The sequence below is a fragment of the Aythya marila genome, assembly GCF_965140915.1.
Source record: "Aythya marila genome assembly, chromosome: 2".
NCBI lineage: Eukaryota > Metazoa > Chordata > Aves > Anseriformes > Anatidae > Aythya > Aythya marila.
In genome coordinates this window covers 121,493,299-121,516,262 of record NC_139043.1, presented here as the reverse complement: position 1 = coordinate 121,516,262, position 22,964 = coordinate 121,493,299, and the positions used below count along the sequence as shown (strand labels likewise).

The following is a 22,964-nucleotide window of genomic DNA, read 5'->3' as shown; positions in this document are numbered from 1 at the left end:
TGAACATGCATTAAATCTTTTTTTTAAGTAAGGTGTTATATTGGATTAATATCCAAGCCCATATTTTTTAGCAGTAATATTGATCCTCTATTCTTTGCATTAGTAAATATAAATGCGTGATGTTTGATTCCATAATAGGTGCTCCTGTTACACATTTCAGTTTAGTGATGTGTAATAGTTGACCTTGCTAAGCCTCCTGTCACATTTCTGGTTTTGTTTTTGTTTATACAAATGTAAAATGTTCCATGCAATGAGTGGATTTGTATTATTAGAACCCTACAGCTAAATTCTGTTGGAATGTTTTTTGTTTTAATAGAGCTCACAATGGCAGTCTTGCCTGTTTTCCTGCCTTGTCCTTCATACTTACTTTGAAGATTTAAAAACTTTTTTATGCAGAGATTCATTATTTGGTTGATGATTGCAGAGACACTTGAAAAAGCAACCTTGTAGTTTGATTTCACATAAAACCTGCTTATTTTCCTTGAATATGTTTGTGGGTTTTTTTGCTTGTAATTTATGTTCTGTCTTCGTTCTGATGCTGAATATGTATTGCTTTTCTAGAAATATTCGTTTCTTTGCTTTTGTGGTCTTTGCAAAGACATTGTATTCCTCTTTGAGATGACCACAGTTCTCAAAAGTATTTTCTTGCTGTTTCCTGTTAAAGTATGTTTTAAACAAACTGATTTTATAGTTAGTGTATTAGTGTGACTGAAGCACACATTTGGCAGATCAAAACGTAACATTTTTTACAATATCTGAGTTTGCTCTTGCTGTTGCAGCTTTTGACATATTTGGTCTAGCATGCATCTTTTTATAACTCTTCTTAAATGTTGTTCTCTGTTCATTTTAGGGGTTTAACAGTAATGTTTGAGATAATGAAGACATACGGCCATACTTACGAAAAGCACTGGTGGCAAGATTTATTTCGTATTGTCTTTAGGATATTTGACAACATGAAACTGCCAGAACAGCAGACTGAGGTGAGAAAAAAATTGAAGAGAATTTACATGAGATGAGTAGTTATGGTAGAAAACCTGATGGGTAATATAGTTTATCAACTAATGAAGGGCAGCCCTCAAAACTTGAAAGGTTGACCTGTGATTCTAGTTGCCTCTCATTACCATTCTGTCAGATGTATTGTCATCTCACTTTTTTTAAGCCATGTGTCAAAGTAGCAGTGGTTCACAGTACAAGAATAGTGTAAAATGCAACATACCTAGGGTTTGTAAGAAGTGCAACATGTGATGTCTTGAATCTGATACACACAACAGTTCATGGCAACAAGCTCAATGGATGAGGCTATTAATCAGGAGTGAAGTCACAATTAGAAGTGAATTCTGCTAGACCAAAACTTCTTGATGACTAGGAAAAAAAAAAAAAAAAACATTGTACTTTCACTGCACCTTTTGACCCTGAAAATAGGTACTGTCCTGACAAGAAAGTAACAGAAATGGCTGAACTAGATGTAAATTATTAGTATTAGAAGTTTGATCAAAATCGTCAACTGATTAGAAGTCCGTATTGGACTACTTATAGAAGCACAAGTTTCACTTCCTAAATTTTTATTCTCTGAAAAATATATAGAATATACACAAAAAGCTTAGCTTGGTGTTAAACTATTGAGCTAGGGTGGATACTAAGTTTGATTTCAATCTGTGTCTTATACAAGGGTAACTATTTGTCAGTCTTGCAGCCTGGTCTCTGAGAATAGTTGTTTGCTTCCACTTTTTTTTAAACCTGCTAGTTAGCGAAGTGAAATTAGAGGACCCTTTAAATTTGGGGGGTTTGAGATAGAAAGGAATGGCATGTCACTATAAAGCAATTAAAATTGTATAAATATGTGTAAATATGTGTATACCTGCAGGGAGGTGTATCCTGAAGAGGTTGCACCTTAAACCAAGTTACTACTTATTTTTTCCCTTCCTTTCTAGAAAGCTGAATGGATGACGACTACTTGCAACCATGCACTTTATGCAATATGTGATGTATTCACGCAGTATTTAGAAGTGCTTAGTGATGTTCTTTTGGATGATATATTCTCACAGCTGTACTGGTGTGTGCAGCAAGGTAGGACTGTACCAAATTATGTTAAACAATGCTGACATTTTATTACGTTGAATGCCAATAAACAAGTGAACTGTTTTTCTTTTCCAGACAATGAACAACTAGCACGGTCTGGTACAAACTGTTTGGAGAATGTTGTCATCCTAAATGGTGAAAAGTTTACCCTAGAAATCTGGGATAAAACTTGCACTTGCATGCTGGATATTTTCAAAACTACAATCCCTCATGCGTAAGAGGACTCTTAATACTTACACTTTGTAAAATAGTTTAGCTAGATGACTGTTACTGATTTCAAACTGATATCTAATAGGTGAGGTGAACAAAAAACTGTTATGAATAGAAGCAGTCTGTCTCAGAATATAATCATAAATTATGTGCTAGATACTGTTAGCTGATAGATATATTTTTTCTGTTATACATGATAAACTGTTAAAAACTAGAAACACCTTATTGGACCTGTGGTATCTCTAGCTTTATTCAATTTTAAAATGGTCGCTGTTTTGAGAAGTGTACTACCTGCTTTTTTGGTCATCGTCTTTTTAATAGAAGAACACCAGTTATAGGCAGAATTTGCAATTTGTAATTACATGTCTATTTTTTTCCACAGTCACCACTGAGGTGAAACACTACTTATTTTCAAATCTGATCGTCTTAATGTTAAACTACTACATTAGTGCTTGTTCTTTGCCTGTGAGCTAGTTCATAGCATTTACTTCCAGGTATCACCTAGTTCAGGCCTGAAGAAACTGGAATCAAAAGGGAATCTTCTCCATGCCAGGCATTCCTTAATTTCAATATTATGTATCAGATAGCACTGTAAGAGAGCTTCATTCATATTTAAAACATAATTTAATCCCTATGTTACCTCACCTGCTTTTCTACATGAGTAGTTATGAATTAATTGCATCCAGGAAAGTAATACCAAATTGCTAGCTCCCTTATGTTAGAGCTTTTTTTGTGTGTGCATTTTGATAACTGCCAAAGGTAAAATTGGAAACCAAATCTCTAGGTGTAGAAGTCTGATTAAATTAGCCCTAGCTTACTATAACCTGTACTTGAAAAGCAGAATGTTTTCTAGCAGAGCACCAGCTTTTTTTCCCACATAAGATCAAAACTTACACTACGGAGTATTCTTATAGTTGAATACTAGGAACCCTTTTAGAGCAGCATTCGGGATATCTTAAGCTTTAGACACATTTAAAATGTTCTTGTTCCCTTTAGCTATATGATGTGTTTTGGAAAATGTGCATTATTCCCTTTGATGTTTATGGCATTTCTGCTTTTCAGGCGAGTTATTTTTCCTAGGAGGGTATCTGACTCCTTTGATAAATTTCTGTTATTTATTTTCCATCTTTTTAAATCTTTCTAGGCCTTCTTTAACTTCATTATTTCACGTTATATTTCTGGGAGATTTAACTTTTGCAGGGTAAAGTAAATCATACTTGGATTTTCTCTGCATAGTATTCCCCTGAGCATATGTAATCAGTCTCATTTCCCATGGTGAAGGTATGCTTGCTCTTTTCCAAACACTTGTTGGGTGACAGAAAACTACTCAAAACAGTCTGTTGCCTTTACCATGTTTTATTAAAGCTGAAGCTTTGATGAAGCAGAAGCTTTCATATGGGCAAGAAAAAATACGATAATAATATGTAGGTATCTTATTCTTATTTTTAATGGAGACTTTTGTACTTTTTGTTTGTTTGTTTGTTTTTTTCCTGAGCCCTAGGAGAATACTTCTTTCTCCTTCTGTACAGCTCCTTTTCTCTTTCTCTTTATGGGATTTGTTTCTTTTCCTGTTAATCCTGCTTTGGCTTGCATTTCAAATTTGTATTTTTTTAGTCCCTGTATAAGCCATCTTTTTTTGCAGTAGAGCTTTTCCTGCCCTCCATGCCTTAATTTTTCTTCTTAATAACAAAGTTTTAGTACCCAGCTTGTTGTGGAGCTTGTCTCAGGGAAAAAGGCAGATACTCCTTTTACCTACTGTGTCTGGAAGTGACACAATAGTTACATTGAAATAAAGGCAGAGATAAGTTGCACAGAGGTATATATGACAGCTTTATGAGTGAGTGCTTTGTTGATAATAGTCTTGTAATAGTAAGATGCTATGAATCCTTGGAGTGCTAAGTATCTTCTGGGACAGTTTTTTTATTAATCTCATCAGGTACGATTGCATTTATTCTGCTAGCATTCATATAAAACATCTTCCACATATTTGTGTAACATGCTTCTCTGATTTAAGGGTTGTTTTATTGGCTGTAGGAGTTCTTAGTTGCAGTAGTAGATTCTGCTGGGTTTTGGCAAGTTACGTTTTTGCAAAGAGAAAGATGGTAGTGTGATAATACTATTTCCTTGTTTGAAAATGTGTTAATTTACTCAACTACCACATTCAGCAAGGATTACTTAAGAGAAAAGCCCAGCAGTACGCCTGCCAAGCTTACACAAACTCACTGAGGTGTTGATAGCTGCGGATACTGTCAGAGAATCAGAGAATAGTTGAGGTTGGAAGGGACCTCTGGAGGTCATCTGGTCCAACCCATTGATCAAGGTGGGCCAGCCACCCAGAGCAGGTTGCCCCAGGACCATGTCGAGGCAGCTTTTGAGTATCTCCAAGGAGGGAGACTCCACAACCTCTCTGGGCAACCTGTGCCAGTGCTCAGTAACCCACACAGTGAAGCGCTTCCTGGTGTTCAGAAGAAACCTCCTGTGCTCCTCTTTGTGCCTGTCACGTCTTCTCCTGTCAGGGGCCACCACTGAACAGAGCCTGGGTCCATCCTCATGGCACCCTCCCTCAGCTTCTCCAGGCCGAGCAGTCCCAGTGTCAGCCTCTCCTCCCAGGAGAGGTGCCCCAGTCCCTTCACGTCTTTGAGGCCCTCTGCTGGCCTCTCTCCAGTAGCTCCATGTCTCTCTGTACTGGGGAGCCCAGACCTGGACACAGTTCGCCAGGTGTGGCCTCCCCAGTGCTGAGCAGAGGGGAGGAACCACCTCCCTTGACCTGCTGACAGGACTTGGCCTGACACAGCCCAGACTACCTGTGTGGCACAGACCCACCACCACCTGGTGTTCAGCTTGGTGCCACCAGGACCCCCAGGGCCTTCTCTTTGCAGCCGGGTGGCTGGGGCCATTCCTCCCCACGTGCAGGACTTTGCACTTCTCCTTGTGTTCCTTCATGAGGCTATTGTTGGCCCATTTGTCCCGGCTGGTGGGGTTCCTCTGGATGGCAGCACGTCCTCTGGCATATCCACCGCTACCCCAGTTTGTGCCCTCAGCAGCCTTGCTGAGGGCATGCTCTGCCCCCTCATGCAGAGCACTGATGAGGGTGTTGAACAGGAGCAAACCTGATCCATCCCCCTGGGGTATGCTGCTGGGGGTATGCTGCCTGCAAGCAGGCTTTGTGCTGCTTATGGCCACCCGGTGGGCCTTGCTGTTCAGCCAGGTTTCAGTGCACCTCACTGCTCATCCAGACCAAACTTCAACAGCTGATTTTAACAGTTTCTTGTTTTACTTCAGTTCTGTTCATAACTTCTTTTTTAATGAAATATTTTGAAGCTTCATGAGAGAAAGTCTTGGCTTGCTGGCACTAAGAAAGCCAGGGTGAATGCCCTCTTGTTCTGGGAAGGTGGTTCCCTGCACAAACTGTGATGATCTCACTCAATATTTCAATACATGCCTTGGGCAGGTGGAAGTTTAAATCAAATATAATTTATTTGGGGCTATAAAGTCTTAACCTCTGATCCAGAATAATCTGCAAGTTGTGTCCTGGTAGCTTTCAAGAATCAGCTCAGTTTTTTGCTCTACATTTGCTCTACTCTATTTGTGGACTTGCTACATGCCTCTAGATTTTTAGCTTTTCATTTTCTCATGTTCGTCTTATTTCAGTTCTATGGAGATCAGTGACGTGTTAGGATAAGTTAGGATCCTTTACATAGTGGGAAAGATCTCATGAAATGCAGGCACAAATGTCCATGAAGCATTGCTTCACACAGATAGAGGCCTTATTTCATAAATGCCTGCTAAATAGTGTGAGATCTTAACAATGACAAATAACTTTACTTTTTAGCAATAAATATATTGTAACAAGCAAGGATGTGACCACTTAGGTTATTTAATCTGATTTTGTTCAATTCTTGGCAGACACAGACAGCCTCAATAAATTACAATTAATACAAAAATTTTTAGTGCTTAAGGCAATGAGCCTCAAGACAGCAACAGGCTATAGGAAAAGAGCAGGAAAGATCAGAAATGCTGTCAGTGTCCTGGTCCCTCCAAAGACCAATGAACTTGACCAATGAAGTGGACATGTTGAATTTTAAGAAATGTTTGCTTTTAAGTGGAAATCAAACCACAATGCTGGAATATATCCCAAATAAAGAATGGCAGTGTCTCCACAACATGCTGATTTGGCCTGGGGTAGGTTTATTCCTGATTCCAGTGCAAGCTTATGGCAGTATGAGGGAACAAGGCCCGCTAACGAGACTAGAGTTGATGGTATTCTGCCTAGAGCCAAATCTCTAGTATTTCGATGAAAAATTAATCCACCTCCACAGAATTCAGCTGTCTATCAAAGGCAACTGGCAGAAATGTTTACTTCCAAAACCACAATGCTTACATTTTTCAGTACCTGTGAGAGACCAAAAAATATATATTTTACTGCTAAAAAATAGTAATTATTTTTTTAATTTATAGAAGTATCTATATTCACTTCTAACTTCGGCTTGCTTCCTTTAAAAAACAAACAAACCACCCTGTTAAGTAGCCTGTTATAGTGTCAGTGCTGATTATTATTTTACACTTACTGGTTTTTATTTATTTATTACTGTTTTTCTGTTTTCAAGGCTTCTGACTTGGAAACCAGTCAGTGGGGATTTTGGCCCTGTATCTCCTTCTGATGCAAAAGAAAAACTGGTAAGCTGCTTAATAAATACTTTAAAAGCTTGCAAGAGTTCAGTACCAATGTGTTGTGATATAGAGTAAGTGGAAAGCATACTTAGTTGAAACTCACCTTTTAGTTTTGATTTAGTTGGAGACGTTTTTCCAGTTAAAGCTCTGCTTAATTATTAAAATTGGCAAGGAATTGAGAAGGAAAAGGCTGTGTTGGTTTGCAGTGTCCAAAGTAGACTTCTGAGTGTTGACTATAGTTTATTACCTGCATATGTTTTGGGTCATGTCCTGTGTCTGGCAGGTCTTCATCATAGGTAGTACTGCAATACCATAAGGTTTGGGTTGGTTTCTGGTTTAGGGCCTTTTTTCTGATTTTTTTTTTTTTTTGTTAAATATTCTATTTGATATATTAGCATGATGAGAAAATGCTGCCAGAATCAGACAGACTTTTTCCCCCAGAATTTTCTATGGTAGTAAAAACTCAAACATCAGTGTTTAAAACAGAAAATCCATAGATCCATCATAATCCATAGATCCATCAAAATACATAGAACCATCAGATTTCTTAGCAGTTATTGAATAAACTGATGAAAGTTTAGATTTTCCTGTGATAGTCCTGTACCTGCATCAGCTACCACTGATGACAAATAACGTAGCTTTTGGATATTCTCACGAATAGTTGCCTGAAGTTCTGTATAGATTAATAAAACATTTGAGGATAGGGTCCTGAAACAGTTCTACTAGGAGAGACTAACTCTCTCCATTATAATTTAACTGCAACAGGATGTAAATGTTTAATACTCGTTGTACAAGTATCTTACATCAGCGTAAATTGTTACATCTTCACTTGCTCATTTGTAGTGGTTTAATGTATAAAACATCTGATCTAAATGTTGACTAAGTTTTTGATCCATTTATATCAAATATAATAGCACACAAACATGGCAAACATTAAGTGTCTTAATCTTGAATAAATTGAAATATCCTTTCTCTTTCAAATAGTTTAGCGTTATTGTTTTCAAAGCATCCTTTGTCATCAGTGTAAAAAGACACTTTACAGCTTTACTTCAAAAGTAACAGAAGTTGTAGAATAGTGTTAATGGAGGTTATTTTGGATGCTTTCTTTTGGTAAAAGAATTTTTGAAGGCTGTAGGTGTTTTCATCTTGTTTTTCTTCCAATTAGTACAATACCTAGTAATATTTGAGCCTATGTATAGACGTAATATCCATTAAAAGTATATTTATGCTTAATGACCAAGATTTTAATCTTTATTTATTGGTATTAGAAGATACATCCTTATAGGAACAGTATGCCTAGATTTAAGTCTTGCTAACAATGCAACTCCAGCAGCATTTATGGAAGAAATGCCTTTAGAAATACTGGGTTATTGAAAGGGACAGTAATTGCTATATGTAACTACTTTGTAGCTAATATAACATGTTTTATTATTAATTACAATAATTATATTTCCCTGTTCCAATGAATGCTTTCCAAAATGAAAACAATGGATGTTATAGTTGATACTAGTACTTTCTGTTGAGAGAAAAACGTTTATAAAAATGATTAGCTCACAAGAGTTAATTTGTTCTCACTGTGTAAGTAAATGTTTGGGGGTTTCTTTTTAGGATACTATCTCTCAGAAGTCTGTAGATATTCATGATTCTATTCAGCCAAGATCTTCTGATGGACGTCCACTTCAGCCCAGTGCAGTGTCCACAGCAGGGGAAGAAATGAGTAAAGCCAGGCCAGCAGCAAGTGCGTATTTCTTAGTGGTTTGGTATTTTGTATCTGTTGAGTACTATTTACCAATGTCTGTATCTTCAGTTGTAGCCCCAACTGTAATTTAAGAAACAAGGCATGGAGAAAATTATATCGATTACATTTTTGACTCTGTGTAGAATGATAGAATTCCTTACCATTGGTAAGAATTTCTTACCATTGCAGTGATACTAACAATAAGGTCACTGATTTTGGTGATTTTTGTGTAATATTTGTCCAGTATATGGCAGGTGACTTCAAAGTATTGAAATAATTTTTTAAAACCTGCCAGTTGATAACATGGTGATCAGCCCTGTTTTCAAAAAAGTAATGTAGATGGGTGGATTCTAGACCTGTTTTTTGAACATCCTTGAAGTTGAGCTATTTTAGGGGTAAAGTTAAGAATGGCTTTAACAAAAGAAAAAGTACAGAAGTGTTTTAAGATAAGAAGCAATTTATCTTTTTTATTATTTTTTTTAAGAATTTCCAGAACAGAAGCTATTTGCTGCTCTTTTGATCAAGTGTGTTGTACAGCTGGAACTCATTCAGACTATCGACAATATTGTGTTCTTCCCAGCAACTAGCAAAAAAGAGGATGCAGAGAATCTAGCAGCAGCACAAGTAAGTAGAATTTACTGGTGTCTAACAGCTTTTCTGTAGTGGGTAAGTTTTCATAAACTCCTGTAACATCTTTGAATTTACAGTTTTAGAAGTGCTAGAGAACTTTCAGCAAACTGTTGAGATCTTTTACAACTTGTGTTATATTGAATTTGCTATGCTGATGCAACATGCTGTGGAGGTTTAAACATTTATTTTTCACAGATTTCAGTAACTGCTCTGTGGATACAACTTAAAACTGTATTAAGTTTAAATACAGGTACAGATGAAAACAGGGTGGGATGAATTTATCAAAGAGCTTGATGAAGACATTTTTTAATTGTGACTTGAAATCTCTCTTTTGTTTTTAATAGAGAGATGCAGTAGACTTTGATGTCCATGTGGATACACAAGATCAAGGGATGTATCGTTTCCTAACGTCACAGCAGCTTTTCAAACTTCTCGATTGTCTGCTGGAATCTCACAGATTTGCTAAAGCATTTAATTCAAACAATGAACAAAGAACCGCTCTCTGGAAAGCAGGTGAGTCAGTCTCTTTGGAGAAATATTTTTGCAAGAACATTTTACTGTGCTTCGAATTCACCCCAAAAATAGGTCAAAAATTGCTGTGATGCTGAAATGTAATATTCAAAATGAGGCTGTAAATTTATGACCTTAGAAATCCTTAAGGAGAGGAGACCTCATCTGTACAGGTGCAAATACCTTTTTAATTTCTTAAAATTTAAGGTTTCGCTGCATTACTTTTCAGTGTATACAACTGCTGAACTGATCGCTCACTGTAGCTGTGAGTCCCGTGTTTGCAAGCTGCAGGTACAAAACCCCCCAACCATTTCAGGAGGGTTGTTGTACTTACAAGTGTAAGCTTGAAATATATGGTGTTTTCCAAAATAGATCTAAAATAGAATCTCTGTAGTCTGTGGTTTAATCTATTCCTTGCACCAAAGTTAGCTGTATTAATATAGAAATATATGAAATATATAAATACATAATAACAATATATAAAACATTAAGGTGGTTCTTCTAACTATATGCAGACCATACTCAGGAGAGGTAGGGGACAGTTAGGAAACATGGAAGATGAAAATAAAAAATCTAAATGGATTCTTTTTAATTTCTGTAGGTTTCAAAGGCAAATCAAAGCCTAATCTTCTGAAACAGGAGACGAGTAGTCTTGCCTGTGGGCTGCGCATTCTGTTCCGTATGTACATGGATGAAAGCCGTACCAGCGCATGGGAAGAAGTCCAGCAAAGACTACTAAAGTAAGGGCCACATAGCTGAACCTGTTTGTATTATCTCTGGTTTATAAAAGAATGTGTTTTTTGTTGTTGTTTGTTTTTTTAACTCTTGTTTGCAGTAAACTTGCTAGAGCTAACACTATATGGTGGTGGTCGCAGCTAATATTAAGAGCTTTTATGTTGTATGGAGGGTGCCTGCAGCTACTAATGTTGTCTCTGCTTTTTGTCCTTTTTGTATCTTACACCTTTTGCGTGAGAGAAAAAGGTTTTATCACAGTCTTTTTTTTTTTTTATAGCGTGTGGGTACTTGAGAGATTGTTGTAAAAGGTTGCTGTTCTTTAAAAAGAAAAAAAAACAACATCACTTAAACCTTGCTGTCTGATTTTTTTCCTTTTAGTAAACCTCGGCAATTTTAGGGAACTGATGCTGTTTGTTTTCATCTGTAGAACTGAACACTGGCCTTCAGGAGCCTGTGGGCACACAAGCTTTTGGCTTGTTGATTTTTCATGAGTTTGAATACTAAGGTTCATCTGAATGTTTTTAGTTTACAAAGTCCTTCAAGCAATTGTTGGGATAACAGAGGGCTTGAAACCATGGTGGTAACACAATGGAAGTATTTTAAGGTTTATAGACCAAGGAGCAAAGCTGAAAAACTACCTAATTACATCAGCATGAGCTGAATTTTTAAAGTCTACATATCATTTTGTCACATGCATTTAAATACTCCTCATTAAGTGTACTGCAAACAGTGAGGTCCTAAGACTTCGGTTTTCAGTTGAGCAAAATCACCGTATTTTATCAATAGTCAGGCTTGCAGTACTTTTCATAAAATGATGCTGCTGCACACCAGTGCTCTAGACTGGTGTAGTTAAAATGCCAAAGCTCTCTCTGGAGTAGAGCTCAAAATAAAATGTTACTTACTAGTTTTTTGTCTTTTCTCTCCAGTGTCTGCAGTGAGGCTCTGAGTTACTTTCTCACTCTTACATCAGAAAGTCATCGGGAAGCCTGGACTAATCTGCTACTGCTATTTTTGACTAAAGTCCTGAAGATAAGTGATGAAAGGGTAAGTAACTTTGGAATTCAGGTAATATGTAGCTCAAGACTGGTTCATCACACACAGTCACATACTTGTAAAGTTCCTGCTGCTCTATAGGCAGTGTTTGTTGTGGGAATCTACATCTGCATTGCAACAGCACTTGATGGTTACCAGTGAGGGGGGCAACTACAACAAAAAAAACTTAACTGATAAGGAAAAAATTCCTCCTTTGCAGAACGAGGATTTGTAGGGATCTGTGTGTAGCTAGTGCGATCTGTCAAAATGCTTCACAGCCGTCTTATTCTAGCACTGCCAGCTTCAGTTATAACCATGTTTCTGCTTGTCATTGTGGCTTTCTCACCTCGACTTGGGAGGGTATTTAAAATTCTTCACTTTGAACGGGGCTTCTGAGGTGTATTGATGCATCAGAATAACTTCTTCTGTCTGTTTTCTCCTCAGTTCAAGGCTCATGCATCGTTCTACTATCCCCTGTTGTGTGAAATTATGCAGTTTGATCTTATTCCTGAACTTCGAGCTGTTCTGCGAAGGTTTTTTCTGCGGATTGGTGTGGTTTTTCAGATATCCCAACCCCCAGAACAAGAGTCTGCAATAAGCAAGCAGTAGCAGAGAGTGACTGGGTATTGCTCTGTTTAGAAGTTTGTACTCCTCAGCTAAATAAAAGGACCAGGTAGCTGAGCCGTTCTGTCTAGGTATCCATAACAATGGTTTCTTTGTCTGGCAGTGTGTATCCGAGGATTAATGGTACAGATGCTTACAACTGTAATTAAGGCTTGCAACACTCCAGTCCCTTTATTTCCTGATGGATTATCTCTATCGGTTTCTCTTACCTGGCTCATGCTGAGCGTAGAGCCGGTTTTTAGCACAGTCCTCTCGTCAGCACGGGCTGCAATATCCTTTACTGTCCTAGACAGCAGTATAGCAACAGATGTTTATGGAGGGTGTGAAAGGAAAATGTACCCAAAGAACTATATATGTAAAGGTTTGAGCTTCTGCAAGAAGTACAACTCAGGAGAGCTGTATTTTGAAGGATAAAATGTTTATAGTGAAAAGAAAATGGAGATTATTGTTCATGGTAAAAGATATTTAGCAACTATGTCTGATATTCTTATTCTAAGATTTTTGCACACTCAGGCTGTCTGAGACATTGGTAATCATCCTTCTGTGAAAAATGTACAGAGATGCAGGTCTGTAATATAAACTCTCTAACACTATACAGTTCTTCCTGAATTGTTTTATTTCTGTATTATTGATTTGCTGAAAACCCATAACACTTTATTGTTTACCAAATGCACTAGAAGTTTGGGTTTCTTTTTTGGGGTTGTGATTTTCTTTGTTTTTGTTTTTGTTTCATTGTAGCCCAGCAGTTAGTGTTGCTGACTTTTGTCAAGAACAGAGGTAGAAATATCACGACTGACATAACTACCTGTAATATACTTGTTTTAGGGCTTTTCAATATAATGAGCCATTGAAATGATGATCCTTCAAGGACTGGAACTTGAATCACTGCAAACAAGTCTAGGTTGTGTCTGCTGTCACATGTTTTTTGTTTGATGTAGATTTCACTCTTATGTACAGAATTTAATGTTGAATATATTCAAGTAACAAATCTGGCATGGTTTGGGGATGGTTAAATTTATTGGCAATGTATTCATACTGTGAATTGTGCTCTGATGGTTAAAAGACAAGATTGTCAAGCATTCTGTATTACAATGGATGTAGAAATTTTTTTCAGATGGACAAAATGTATATGGTACAGATATGTAAAGTTTTCTATGTAAAAAAAAATTCTGTACAACTTTCTGTACAATATTTGGTTCTCATCTGGCATATTCTAATCAGGTTATAGGTCAATAAAGTTTTTGAACTCTTTCATCAGTGCAATCAAAACCAGGCTAACCCACAGCACTTGTTTTATAGCTTCCTGTGCTTTTCATGCTTCCAAGGACCAAACCCCAGCCATTGGGGGTGTTTTGGTTTGTAAGTAAGAGTGGAATTGGGTTGTTCTTCAGCAAGTTCTTATATGGAGACTGAGAAGGTAGGTGAGGGAGCCTGACCTCAGCGTGGGATGAACCTGTCTCTCCCTGCTGAACTGAGAGAGGAGGGAAATGTAGCACGTTGCAGCAGGCTCTGAAAGCAAGCATAAGCAGCTCAGTGGAATAGCTCTGGAGGAGCCAGTGAAGGGAATTAAAAGGTATGACCTGTGAGTAGTTCTTCCCTCATAATGTTAATTGGGGTGGAGCAAAAGCAAATTGAATTTCTTGGTCTTGGAGAACTGAGGTGAGTTTAATTAATTTTAATTGAACAGTCTGTCCTAGTGGGCTGTTTTTTTAATTATTTTCCAATTTGTTGTGTAATGTTTCAATTTCAAACCACCTTACTGGGCCAGACCTGAGGTCTTGCTCACCTGTTTGCCAGTGACCACTGATAATTCTCAGAGCAAGCCCAAAGTGTCCCATCCCTAATCATGTCCTCCTGTCCCTCATGCCTGTACCAAACAGTGTCCTTGGTACCGTTTTTGATGTGTTCTTAATACTGGTAGCCAGGGCACTGTTAACAGCCCTTCGTGTGTCTTAGCCATGTTATCTGCCTAGTTCCTGTTTAAATCTGTGGTCAACATGCAGCATTCTGTACCCATGAGTACAATAGCTACTGGAGTTCGGTGAGGGTTTTATTGATTTAATCCATACTGCTTTATTGTTCTCTTGTGCAGCTCCTGTTTTAGTAATGATTTTTAAGTAGATGGCCTTTTCATGCCCTATCTTATTTTATTGCTTGAGTGGAAAATGTCTAATACCATTTTAGTCTTCTCTTCGCTGAAAGCAGAGCCCCTGTATTATTACTCTTCTGCCTACCTCTCTAGTTCTTGAAGTACCAAAACTGTATGAGCTACTCTGGCTCTCAAGTTCAACGTGCAGCTCTCTACAAGCTCACGGCCACAGTCATTATCAGCAAAGGGGGCTGGGTGTCAGGAATACTGTTTTATTCATGCTGAACTGGAGGGAAGGTCAGGGGGTTGTAGCTGCATTTATTTTGCAGAGTAGACTTCCCTACTTTTTTCTTTCTCAAATCCTGACAAGCAAGAGTAACTGAACTTCTGACACACAGAAAAAGGTGAAGGAAAGATGGGGAGGATCCTTTCTGAAGGACCAAGAGGTTATACAGTGACTGATTCGCACCAACTTGCAGTGCACCTGAAGAGTTAGCAGGTATCAAAACTCAGGGGAAGGCTGGTACGTGATGTATTTTGACCTACGAGACATGTAAGGTGGGCTTCAGCGTGAGGGACTCTGATTATTGTAAAAAGTTTTCTTTTTGCTTAAACTTATTTTGGGATTCCTACCTTTCTGGGAAATTCAGAATCAGGCAGCACTGATGTACACAATTCATAGGCTGGCCCGGGTATCCTGTTATGCTAGTAAGATGTGTTTCTAGCCACTGCTGTCCTACCCAAACTGATGGATGTGACAAGCGTTTGGGCTGATGAGTAACACTGATGCACTTCTTGCTGGGAAGGAACATGCTAAATGCACAAAGAAGCTTGGCACCACAACCTTAAGCAAGCATCTGTTACCTGCCTTCATCACAGAACTGCCTTGGCCTTTCTAGTCTGTTCATTAGTAACAGCAAGCTGAAGCAAGTGATAAATGAAAATTAAAGTTGTCTTTCACAGTCTTTAGTAACAAAATAATTTATTAACTCTTAAATCGGAAACATAAATTAAATATATGCAACACTATCTGCAGTTCCAGCACATAACAAGTTAGAAACATACGATACAATGCTAATAGACTTTTTTTTCCATAAAACTGTTTGCTGACCTTTTGAGCAGGGCAGGCACTCATCACTATGAAAGGAGCAAGTGCCCTCCTCGCAAGTTATTTACTCTTTTGGTAAAAGCTTAACCTCTACCCCTGCTGCTGGGCTCCTCTTTCCAAACAGTTTTTGAGTTAGGCTATAAACAAAGCTAAAAAATAACTTTGATTTAATATCAAATTCACACACACACACACAGAGTTTTTTTCTGGTAAATCATCTCTGAGGTTGAAACTAACTCGAATAAAAAGTGCAAAAACCACTGGACTATGACTCCAATTCCACTGTGATGTAATGCGTAAACATCCCTGCTCTGAGAGTCTCCATTACGCTGCAGCGTCTCTTTCTTCATTATTGCTATCATTTAAATTACACACAGAGAGCTCCCCGCTATTCACATGAAGTAGAACTACCCCTACGAGAGACCATAAAAGTGCAGTAGTGATGGGCCGGGACAGTCCATTCCCCGTGGAAAGGCACAGCTGGTGTCGAGGCAGGTTTGGGTCAGCCATGCGCGGTTGAGAGGCCTTGCCAGCTGAGCAGCAGCGTGTTCTCGGGGGAAAGCTTTGCTGGGCTCGGCTGCTCGGCCATGAACCTTCGGAGCGTTTCCGAAGTGCCCGGGCGCAGCCAGGGCTCTGTTGCAATGGAGTCACCAGAAGCGGGCCGCTGGCCGTCCTTGGATGGAGAGCGCTTCAACAGGTCATCCGTGTCCCCTAAGGAAATGTTGTCACCTGGGGAAAGAGGGCAGCAAACATGTTGAAGGAGAAAAAGCTTAACGCAGCTTGTCACAACATCACTGCCACACTGAACATGGTCACCTGGAATAAAGGCACAAGGCATAATGCCTTCAGGTGGCGTTTGTTTCTACTTAACACGCATTTCAGATGTTCTGGGGAATGGGCCCAGCATAGTCGGTAAATCCTGCAGGCCTTCCATGGCTAATGCCAACCGTTCCTCCCCACGTCAGATTGACACGGGGCAGGTAGAGGCAACCGGCGTGCACCTGGCAGACTTCTTGCTTTCCTAAAGCCTCCTCTTGCAGAGAGGAGTCAGGTCTGCTACTGCATATATGCGTATATAAATATAAAGCCATTAAATTACAGCGTTACAGCCACTCCTGTAGAGACAGCCTCTTTAAGCTCAAGAAAGAGAAATATTTTAACACTGGTAAACAGCATAAATGCAAATGAATGTACACATCACAACACATTCCAGCACAGCTAATAATACTAAGGCACAGCCATTCTGAAAAGCATCCTAAGATAAAGTAATTATTTAAATTTTCCAGAAGCTGGAAGTAAGAACAATTATAAAGAAGAGATGATAGAGAACAAGGGCAGAGAAGCAAAAGGAGTTCACAGGGCAAAAATGTTTGGATGGACTAAAAGCAGTGAAGGGTTTGGGTAATACATTTGTTTAGAATACAGAAGCAATGAATATGAATGGTGGTTTGGGTTGTGTTTGTTATTTTTTTAAGAACTGAAAAATCACAGTAAAATGGCTATAATAAACAAAAAAAAATGAGCTGGTTGTAAGAGTACCCATAGAAACAGAATCAGAAAAAAAACCTGCCATCATCTACACTCTCATTAAGTTTAGAAAAAGGACACTGATACTGTAATTACCTAGACAGCATAGCAACTGCCCTACTGAAAAAAAAAAAAAAAAAGAAGAAAAAAAAAAGATTTCAGTCTCATATGAAAGAATTCATTAGCACAAATTGCATCAGCTAAATTAAAGGCTGGGCATCTTGTCAACATCAGTCAGAAGTTTGATTTCTTTCCAGTAGCATTTCAGTTATGCAGCTGGATACCCACATCCTCCTGGTAGCAGGGACACACTGCCACGTGAGGTACAATATACACAGGACAGGTAGAAGTCCTGTCTGTACCACAGTCCTGTCCAGGCTGAACAGACAGGAGTTGCTCTTCTAAGTTTACTCTAAAATACTCTTGAAATTTTCTGGGCAACCTCTTGCAACAGGTACAGCACTCTGTAACTAATTCCTGTTTGAAGCAGATGCTCCCTGTTAACTACAGGCCATATATTAATGTTTGTTCCTCTAGCTAATGTAATTACTTAATATTAGCATTTCCTACATCAGCTTTAATGCACAGAGCATACCTAGGTGAGCAGACTTCTGCTGGAGTTCAGTCAGTCTGCGCAATCGTTCCTCATTTTTGCCCTTCATCTGATCAACATCAAGGCTGAAGTTGGAGTGCAAAGAGAAGTTGTCAGGCTGCAGCAACGGGGTCTGGTCTCGTGGAACATCTTCCTGCAGAAAACACAAACATGCACAAATCCTTCAGTAAAGCTGCTTCTGGCTGGGATAGGGTTAATTTTCTTCATTGGGCATCTCTTGTTTTGTTTACTCTTTTTTCTTATTAAACTGTCCTAACATTGACCCATGAGTTCTCACACTTTTACCTTTTACAACTCTCTCCTCCATCCCACCCTGGGGAGTTAAGTGAATGGCTGTGTGATGCTCAGCTACCTGCCAGGTTAAACCACGACGATAATGCACATGCATAAGCTAGTTGTCCTTTTTAAAAGTACCCGTATCATCCAGCCACTAAGGACCCACAGGAGCTGTCTGACCAGGTTAGATTTGGGCTCTACCTCCGTATTTAAGTCCATCTGGCTATCATACTTACAGTGCACTCCAATGCTTTCTTCCTTATTCGTCTCCTCTCCCTTGCAGAAGGTGCAGGCTGTGATGATAAATTAACTTCTCCTAAGGCTGGAAATGTTTCTCCATTAGCACCTGCAAGAAGGTGAAATCATTTTCAAAGAGACCAAAATTCTACAGTGTTCAAACCCATTTATGCTTCAAAACAGGTCAGTGTATTGTGCTTGACCTAACCACAGGTATCAGAGGCACATATTTAACACGGACTTCTTGCATGGCACCAGTGCTACCCATAGGCACAAAAAAGACCAAGGTAGCACAACAGCAGCAAGGGATGAGCTTCAAGCAAAGGCAAGGAATAGCTTCCACAGAGAGCAGGCATTTCCCGTCCCACAAATCCAGTGCCCGACTTCACCATATCTTGTTGTTTATACCGAGACCTTTCATGAAAGCAATGAGTGCTCAAGTGAGAACAAGGGAGAACACGAGGCAAATTGACAGCACAAAGGATATAATCAGATGGCAAGAATGTTTGGGTGGAATGAAATCAGCAACGCATTTCAGTAATGCACTTGCTTTACAAGTGTACTAAATTATGCATGTAAGTAAGTTGCATGGGATTTATGATAATGTAATCAGTTCCTTAATCACATCTTAGTCATATCCTGGCTTTTTCATGGAATAAAGTGTTAGAATCTGTTCATACAAAAAAAGAAATCCTAATTTTTTGATCACATCTCACATGACAGCAGTGGTATGGGGGGGTTAAATCCATGTTTATAATATAAATGAAGCCAAAGGTGATGTCTCTGCTTCAAACTATTTTGCTGATTTCCCCTTCCTTTACTAATTCTGGAAACTAATTCAAATGCAAACTGTTTGAAACAGTGTTTTTTTCTCCTGCACCAGTAACTGCTGCTTGAGTGCTGGTTTGTGGCTCTGCTGCGGGCTGGGTGCAGTCAGCAGGCTCCGTGCTTTAGCTCAGTGCCTCTCATACTCCAGTAAAACACAGCCTCCACAAAGAGGGAAGGATCCTGCATGAAGGGGAATACAGAACCCGTTGCCACCAATTACTTTGTGACAATGAAATAATGTTTTTTTGGGAAGGCTCTTAGTCTAGTGTGACACAGTAAGTTAAAAACAAGATAAATATTTATGTACATACAGATGTACACACACTAAAGAACAATTCTGCAGTATTTGTCTTAAATTATTTTTTTTAATGGACACTGTGACATTAAAAATAAACCACAACCATGGAAGTAACGTTTGTTTTAATTTGCTAGCAATTTCAAAACAAAATTGTGATGAAATATTAAATATTTCATTATTCACGAGTTTCGATAACCTTCAACTTAAATTTAGAAATTAACTTTTTATGGTTAAAACCTGCAATACTTATGTTTTGAAAAACAAATTTGATCTCTACTAATAACAAGGAAGTTCATAGACACAAAAACAGGTAATTTTTAAAAAAATGTTCATATTACTTTTTTTTTTTCCTCCTAGAAATGAAGATTTTAGTCCCTTTTCCTCTTCTACCTCCCCCCCAGTTTCACCGGAGGCAGAACACGAAGCATAATTTTGAAGGGTACATGGCTAACAATCCACTTATCAGACTTCGAGTCAGAAGGTAACATGACAGTGCTATTAGAGTACAACAGTTTGTTCAAGCATTTGAATTTATCACAACAGAAACAAACTAGAAGCTACAGAAGTATTTATTTTTAACCCCTAGTGCTTTGTCAGTGTAAGATGCTACTAGGTCCTTTAAGCATCCTTCCTTCTGCTGTGCAGCCATGCTTTCAAATCACTGCATTAAAACTACCAAACTGTAGGGTTTCAAGCGACCAAAAAAAAAAAAAAAGAAAAGAAAAAGAAAAACAAACAAACAAACAAAAAAGACTGATAACCCTCTTTATTCCCAATTAAGATTTCTGACTGTAGGAAAGACAAATTCATTTGTGATGCTGCTACCTATTATCAAATTGAGTTATATTTTAATCTTGTGTTAAAAAAAAAAATAAAGTGTTACTGCTTTTCCTAGGAAATGAAAAGCGTTATTAAAATGCACCCCAAGTTAAACTGCTTCCCAAAAGGCCCCCAGAAAACGTCAGCACAATTCACTGAGCCGGTAGCCTACTGATAACAATGGTTTTTTATCTTCATTTCAGGGACAGAAGTCACCAGATTCCTATTCAAATTTTCAGTAGCTGTTTATAAAAGTCAAATAGCACAAAGAGTAAAAAGTTTCTGTCAGTGTCCACAGAACACGTTTTTTAACACCAAAAATGATTTATGGAAAAAAAGAAAAAAGAAGTGTGAATAGTATCCTACATTAACTCCACCACCTCACTAAGTTGCAGAAATCAACTGGAGAGGGAAGAGGAGGAGAAGAATGAGGACTATAAAATCCATGAACCTTCGTGAAAGCGGCTAATAAAAGAACGGGGAGCACCACGTTGCACAGGTGAAGCAGATGACAGGAGATGCTTAACACAAGACACAGTGAGACGTGGAAGTTCATCCCCACCATGCTGTTGATGTTAAACGGCCACAGGAATTCAGAAGTACTGATCCCAATTCATGGCAGGCAACCTGCTGAGGACCCAGCTTTTCGTGACTTACTAAATACAAACACATTTGACTCGGGAAGCCCCTCAGCTACGAAGCACTTGAGGCTGAAGAGTACCCTGCAATGCTGCTACACGCCTGCCCTCCTCATATTCTTCCCCAGGCACCTCTTCTGGCTACTATTAGGCACAGGATATTTCGCCAGATTCCAGACCATCATATCAAGGGACACTAAACACCTTTTCATCATTTGGGCAGCAGATAACAACTAGTATTGCCTAATCTGAAGAGTCTAATGCAGACTAAAGAGAGTACCAAATGCATTAGAAAAGTCTAAAAGCAATATCCTGAAAGCCCTTCCTAAGGCCAGGTTCTGCTGTGTACTCCAGCACCTGCTAGAAATACTTTTCAAACGAAAAATCCTGCTCTTAAGCAAAAGCAGAGATTATAATCATCAGGATATGGAAATATATCTAGTTTCATTAAAAAGCTTTTGCAGGAACCAACTGCATTTCCCCGACAGGAAAGAATAAAAAGCCTCGTAACATTATTTCCCATTGAAGATACAAGAGAATTTCAAGGCTCTGTAATACCTATTAATGGAAAAATAGCACTTAGAAACCTCAGCTGTTGTTTTTTTTTTTTCCTCATTTCTGATTTTTAGTTAAAAAACAAAACCCAGAATATCCCACTAAAAACAACCCACAAAAACAAAACAGATAAAGTTCCTCAACAAGACTAAGATCCCAATCGGAGCACTACAAAGGAAGATGCTTTCTCATGAAAAGATATGAAGTAGTGTGAGGCTACTTAGCAGCACCATTAATTTTAGGCATGATCTACCCAAATTTATTGCAGTACAACCCCATAAAGATCTACATTTTTATGTGGAGTAGTAATTTTCTAACACTAAAAATCACAATTGCTGTACCCACTGCAACTTTTAAAGCAGCAATAACCATTGTAGAGAAACATCATTATATTTAACGGCGTGTTTGTACATGCATCATCCCACAGTTAAAGGGAGCTATAAACTCACCAATAAAAGCACTGTCGGATTCCAGCAGGGAATTCTTCAAAAACTCATCGGAGTCATTTCTGAACTACAAAAGGGAAACAGAAAACATGCCAAGTCAGATGTCGCTGTGTCTTTTGGAGACCTAATGATAAATAATAGAAATTTAACATTTGCCGAAGCTCTGCAAAATAAATAGCAGCTATGCAGTGCTCTGTAGGCTATAAAGGCTTTACTTCATAGCTATAAAACAATGCATTTTTTAAATATAGTTCAGTTCTCTGTAAGCATTGTTTTTTTTTGACTTTCTGTAGCAACATCATGCACTGAAACCATCTACACATGGCCACTGTTGTGGTGCTTTGTGTAACCCACACATCCACCAATAAATGCACCCTAGTCACTCTGCTTGAGTTTTAGAAAAGTCAACACTAGGTGCAAACCTAAAGCCAGCTTCCAAGGTTTGTACAAACTTCTGATCAAATGAAGAAAGATTCCTTATGTTTCACTAATCCCACCACATACAATCTCTGGCATTAAAATAGCAAATACCTGTGTAGTAATAACAAGCACTTAAGAGCATGGCTTACAGCTCATTGCAGAGTCGCAACCATTTGTTACAGGAATTCTACTAGGAAAATTTATATTGAAAATCACTCCAAAATCAAAGTAATGGGAACTATTAGAGGAAATGGAACAAGAGAAAATTGTTACGGTAAATCACTGCTCCGAAGAAGAATTCCAGGTAATAATTTACAACTTTAAAATGCATTAAGGTTTGGGTTTTATTTAAATAATGTTCCCCTTCTGTATATGGTTACAGTATTATCCTTGAGGCGAATGGCTTGGCTATTGCACAGTCTTTTATCTTGCACGGTCCCACAATCCCATGAGACACCACTGAACTCTGCTGTTCTATAGCTGGGTTAGTAAAAAAAATTCCAAATTGACAGCACTTTATTGTGCTCTTCTCACTACATCAGAATATAAACATCTAATTTGAGACACTAAGTCTAATTATTTACTGCTGTGTGAATCACTTGAGTCATCCAAATTCACAGCAACTGCTACTGGCTTGGCTTTTGCTACTAATTCACGCCCCCAGATCACATGAATACAAAGTACAGATGAATATTAAAAAAAAAAAAAAAAAGTTTGAGTATCCAACTATCTCTGTATACAAAGATAAACAACTTGTACATCAAATGTAACGAAGCTGTTATTCATTGTATTAACAAGCAAGATAAATAAGTAGTCTTGCTGTCTTGTTACCTGCCTGTTATTCTTTCCTCCAAATTCTATATAAGCCACAGAATTTAACA

General features: G+C 38.4%; 2 protein-coding genes across 12 annotated transcripts in view; one reads left to right on the top strand and one right to left on the bottom strand.

Moving 5' to 3' along the window:
- The window catches only part of ARFGEF1 (ARF guanine nucleotide exchange factor 1), a 90,798-nt gene extending 77,284 nt beyond the window's left edge, over positions 1–13,514 (top strand). The window contains exons 30-39 of one of the 2 annotated variants that reach the window (XM_082754054.1): positions 851–980; positions 1,932–2,067; positions 2,155–2,293; positions 6,897–6,966; positions 8,569–8,698; positions 9,183–9,322; positions 9,673–9,841; positions 10,440–10,578; positions 11,500–11,617; positions 12,050–13,514. In XM_082754054.1, coding sequence (XP_082610180.1) covers positions 851–980; positions 1,932–2,067; positions 2,155–2,293; positions 6,897–6,966; positions 8,569–8,698; positions 9,183–9,322; positions 9,673–9,841; positions 10,440–10,578; positions 11,500–11,617; positions 12,050–12,214 — 1,336 coding nt within the window. In that variant the 3' untranslated portion in view covers positions 12,215–13,514. The remainder of the gene's footprint in view (positions 1–850; positions 981–1,931; positions 2,068–2,154; positions 2,294–6,896; positions 6,967–8,568; positions 8,699–9,182; positions 9,323–9,672; positions 9,842–10,439; positions 10,579–11,499; positions 11,618–12,049) is intronic. The other variant, XM_082754055.1, reaches the window with a different exon arrangement.
- A 1,051-nt stretch (positions 13,515–14,565) lies between these two features.
- CSPP1 (centrosome and spindle pole associated protein 1) overlaps positions 14,566–22,964 on the bottom strand; it is a 59,721-nt gene continuing 51,322 nt past the window's right edge. For 5 of the 10 annotated variants that reach the window (XM_082754048.1, XM_082754049.1, XM_082754044.1 and 2 more), the window contains 4 exons: positions 21,667–21,730; positions 18,079–18,188; positions 17,549–17,699; positions 14,568–16,155 (listed from right to left, as the gene is read on the bottom strand). In XM_082754048.1, the coding sequence (XP_082610174.1) occupies positions 15,929–16,155; positions 17,549–17,699; positions 18,079–18,188; positions 21,667–21,730 (552 nt within the window). In that variant the 3' untranslated portion in view covers positions 14,568–15,928. Of the gene's footprint in view, positions 16,156–17,548; positions 17,700–18,078; positions 18,189–21,666; positions 21,731–22,964 lie in introns of all 10 variants that reach the window. The other 5 variants (XM_082754047.1, XM_082754041.1, XM_082754043.1 and 2 more) reach the window with 3 other exon arrangements.